This window comes from Camellia sinensis, chromosome 4 (genome assembly GCF_055761805.1).
Source record: "Camellia sinensis isolate YWXY chromosome 4, ASM5576180v1, whole genome shotgun sequence".
In the NCBI taxonomy this organism is placed as follows: domain Eukaryota; kingdom Viridiplantae; phylum Streptophyta; class Magnoliopsida; order Ericales; family Theaceae; genus Camellia; species Camellia sinensis.
This window is the reverse complement of record NC_138964.1, coordinates 20,982,065-20,986,469: the sequence shown is the minus strand read 5'-3', so window position 1 is coordinate 20,986,469 and position 4,405 is coordinate 20,982,065. Positions and strand designations below refer to the sequence as shown.

The following is a 4,405-nucleotide window of genomic DNA, read 5'->3' as shown; positions in this document are numbered from 1 at the left end:
GCCATGCTTGAACACGCAGTTTAGCGTACGACATAGTACTTTGCTTGCATCCTGAACGTGTATTTTAAACACTCGAATATCTGAACACTCGGCTCATTAATTAATTGCGAACGCACAGTACACATTAGTTAAGAGGTGGTCACACGGCTCAAACACCGCTTTGTCGAACACACAGCCCGAATTCGAAAGTGAACACACAGCCCACACTTTACATTTTCTGAACACACAGCCCAGACTAGAATAGTGAACACACAACCCACGCTAATTGAAATTCGAACACGCAGCCCAAACTTCAAATTTTCTGAACACGCAGCCCAGGTTAGAATCGTGAACACGCAGCCCACACTGATTGAAATTTGAACACGCAGCCCAAACTTAGAATTTTCTGAACACGCAGCCCAGATTAGATAGTGAACACGCAGCCCACACTGATTGAAAGTTGAACACGCAGCCCAAACTTAAAATTTTCTGAACACGCAGCCCAGATTAGATAGTGAACACGCAGCCCACACTGATTGAAAGTTGAACACGCAGCCCAAACTTACAATTTTCTGAACACGCAGCCCAGATTAGATAGTGAACACGCAGCCCATACTGATTGAAAGTTGAACACGCAGCCCAAACTTAAAATTTTCTGAACACGCAGCCCAGATTAGATAGTGAACACGCAGCCCACACTGATTGAAAGTTAAACACGCAGCCCAAACTTAAAATTTTCTGAACACGCAGCCCAGATTAAATAGTGAACACGCAGCCCACGCTAGTTGAAGTTCGAACACGCAGCCCAAACTTCAAATTTTCGGAACACGCAGCCCAGATTAGATAGTGAACGCGCAGCCCACACTGATTGAAAGTTGAACACGCAGCCCAAACTTAAAATTTTCTGAACACGCAGCCCAGATTAGATAGTGAACACGCAGCCCACACTGATTGAAAGTTGAACACGCAGCCCAAACTTAAAATTTTCTGAACACGCAGCCCAGATTAGATAATGAACACGCAGCCCACACTGATTGAAAGTTGAACACGCAGCCCAAACTTAAAATTTTCTGAACACGCAGCCCAGATTAGATAGTGAACACGCAGCCCACACTGATTGAAAGTTGAACACGCAGCCCAAACTTAAAATTTTCTGAACACGCAGCCCAGATTAGATAGTGAACACGCAGCCCACGCTAGTTGAAAGTTGAACACGCAGCCCAAACTTAAAATTTTCTGAACACGCAGCCCAGATTAGATAGTGAACACGCAGCCCACACTGATTGAAAGTTGAACACGCAGCCCAAACTTAAAATTTTCTGAACACGCAGCCCAGATTAGATAGTGAACACGCAGCCCACACTGATTGAAAGTTGAACACGCAGCCCAAACTTAAAATTTTCTGAACACGCAGCCCAGATTAGATAGTGAACACGCAGCCCAGGTTAGAATAGTGAACACGCAGCCTACACTGATTGAAAGTTGAACACGCAGCCCAAACTTAAAATTTTCTGAACACGCAGCCCAGGTTAAATAGTGAACACGCAGCCCACACTAGTTGAAAGTTGATTATACTGAACACACAGTTCGTACACTTCACTTCTGAACACACGGCTACTTCATTTTATTTGTATGCAGCTTATTTCACTTCATCGGCACATAGCCCATCCCATTCCATTGGCACGCAGCCCAGTTCATTTCATTGGCACACAGCCTATTTCATTTCATCGGCACACAGCCCATTCCATTCCATTGGCACGCAGCCCATTTCATTTCATCGGCACACAGCCCATTTCATTTCATCGGCACACAGCCCATTTCATTATTGACACATGTATTCATTCTGAATGCAGGTTGGTTCCCGCAGCGTACGGGGGTATGGTTCCACCGCCGCACGGGACTGGTACGCTGAGCTCCCGGAGGCTGTCCGAGATTTGGTAGATTTGGCAGGATTCGGGGCTTTCTGCGTTGGGTTGTCCCGTTGCTCTGCCAGGAGGACTCTGATGGCAGCCTTGGTAGAGAGATGGTGGGACACCACCAACTCCTTTCATTTCTCTGCTACCGGGGACATGACCATGACGCCTTTAGATTTCGCTGTGTTGACTGGCTTAGACATAGGAGGTTGGCCCATCCCCTATGATGAGGATATGGGCGAGTGGGAGGCCGCTTGGATGTATCTATTGGGGGCTCGCCCGCCTGTTGACAGGGTTTCTGGGAGAGTCCGATACACTTGGTTCTCTTCCCACTTCCGGCGGGCGGAGATGGTGCCCCAGACTCCTGAGGAGACGGAGCAGTACGCCCGTGGTTTCCTTATGTTCCTCTTCGGGACTACTCTGTTCGCCGATAGAGGGAACACAGTCGGGCTATACCTGCTGAGCGCTCTGGTTGACCTATCACAGGTCCATCGATATGACTGGGGTGGCGCCGGCCTGGCTACCCTTTACTTTTATATGAGCGCGACCTTCCGCGGGCGGGGAGATTTACTTGGCGGCTACTGGAGAGCCTGGGAGGTACTTTTCTGTCCCCTTGATTTACATTTCTGCTTTTCATTCCTTGTACATTGCACTCACAGCGCACTTTTACAGTCTGTATTTTGCTCTCAGCATTTCGTACTTACATTCTGCACTGCTTTTCTCAGCTATGGGTCTATGTATACTTCCCAGCATTGGCCCCAGAGTTGGAGGTGGCAGGGCTCCCCATGACCCCATACTCACTAGTGTTCGAGGGCCCGCACCGGCCGAGACCCCGAGAGACCCTCATTTACCTGCGACAGTACTTTGACACTGTGCGGCATTCGGAGGTACTTCAGAACTTTCAGTTCCTTTCATTTTCATCTTTGATTTGCTCTGTATATTCCCGATTTCTGATTGGTTTATGCATTTATCATCTGCAGATCTCATGGCAGCCTTGGGCGCCCCTGGGTGATGGTCTCCGACTTCAGTATACCGGAGGGTCGGGCATCTCCCAGTATAGGGTCCTGCTCGAAGGGCCGGTTGGCAGGGCATGGTTCCTAGGGGAACGCTTTCTGCGCCAGGTATGGGGGTATCTTTCTCAGGATCCTCCCGCAGTACCCCCAGTCAGTATGCGGACTGCTGACAGGCTCTCTTACTCAGAGGTAGTCGGCGCTATGCTGGGTAGCGATGCTTTACTATATCTTGAGGAGGGGGACTACGCCACTTACCGTCACATATATTTGATGCCTCCATTGACGGGAGCTCGCACCCCGATGACGAGGCCTGCCGGTATGTCATCCTCGGGCCAGGCCCGGGCTCGGGCTGCAGACGCCCCTTCTACTAGTAGGGCTGGTACATCTAGAGGTGGGGGTAGACCGGTTCCTCCGGTTCCGTCTACTTATCCTCATCCTGGATGGCCAGATATGCCGACTGAGTTGATGGCGTGGCAGTATGGGGCTATCTCTCCGACCCCGATCCCGCTAGAGCCTCCGATGCCCAGTGATCGATACGCCATTGATCCTGACTCACCGCAGGTATGCTCCACTGTTTTTCATTCATCATTCAGATGTTTAGACATTCTTTTGTTCATTGATGATTATGAGCTCATATTTGCAGCCACCGCGAGGGTACATGGAGGAGGTGGTTGGACTGGTGGCCACACTCGAGGGCATGGTCCTGCGTAGGGAGGCATAGTTGTCTGTCGCGGGCATTCAGGTACCCTTCAGTTTTCTGGCATTTATCATACTTCTGATGACATGCTGATTTCTACTGCATCGATAGACTACTTGTGTAGAGCACATCTGACACACACCCCACTTGTACACTGTATTTACATACACCCGCTTCACGTCGCCTTTGCTTGTATCTGTATCTGATGTATATATTTGGACTGATGTATTTGAATTGAACTCTTTGTTTTCAGATGCCTTCATGGTCCGGTCAGCCGCAGGCCAGGCCACCTGGGCCTCCTTGGGGAGCTGGGCCATCTGGACCTTTTCAGGGAGTTGGGTCACCCCGGCCTTTTCAGGGGGCGGGGCCATCCGGGCCTTCCCGAGGAGCCGGGCCATCTAGGCCTTTTCGAGGAGCTCGAGGAGGGCCTGTCCGCAGACGCAGGGCTCACATTGTAGAGGTGGAGCCTGATGAGGAGGAGGAGGATGCTGAGGAGGAGGAGGAGGAGGAGGCTACCGACCGTCAGTCAGAGACATCTGCTGAGGAGGGGGGCTCCGGTCTTGGTTCGGGGAACAGAGGCGAGGCTGAGGGGGATCCTGAGGATGACAGCTCCGACTGAGATGATGATGACGGTGCAGAGGTTGTCCCGCAGAAGAGGATGAGGAGTGCTTCTCGTTCCCGCTCCCGAGGACATTGATGTTGCTATTTCCTGCTTTATTTTTCTTTTTGCTAGTAGTTTGTAGCACTTTGCATATTGTTAGGCAGTTTTATTTTTTGTAAAACTTGAACCTTTGTTTGTTGTA

The 4,405-nt window shown here is 50.3% G+C and overlaps 1 protein-coding gene across 1 annotated transcript; it reads left to right on the top strand.

The window, feature by feature from the left end:
- The first annotated feature begins 2,054 nt into the window (after positions 1-2,054).
- Positions 2,055-3,525, top strand: LOC145823626 (protein MAINTENANCE OF MERISTEMS-like). The gene is made up of 4 exons (XM_082923111.1): positions 2,055-2,489; positions 2,618-2,779; positions 2,873-3,466; positions 3,499-3,525. The coding sequence occupies exons 1-4, from the start codon at positions 2,055-2,057 to the stop codon at positions 3,523-3,525; spliced, it is 1,218 nt and encodes a 405-aa protein (XP_082779237.1).
- Positions 3,526-4,405: the final 880 nt, after the last annotated feature.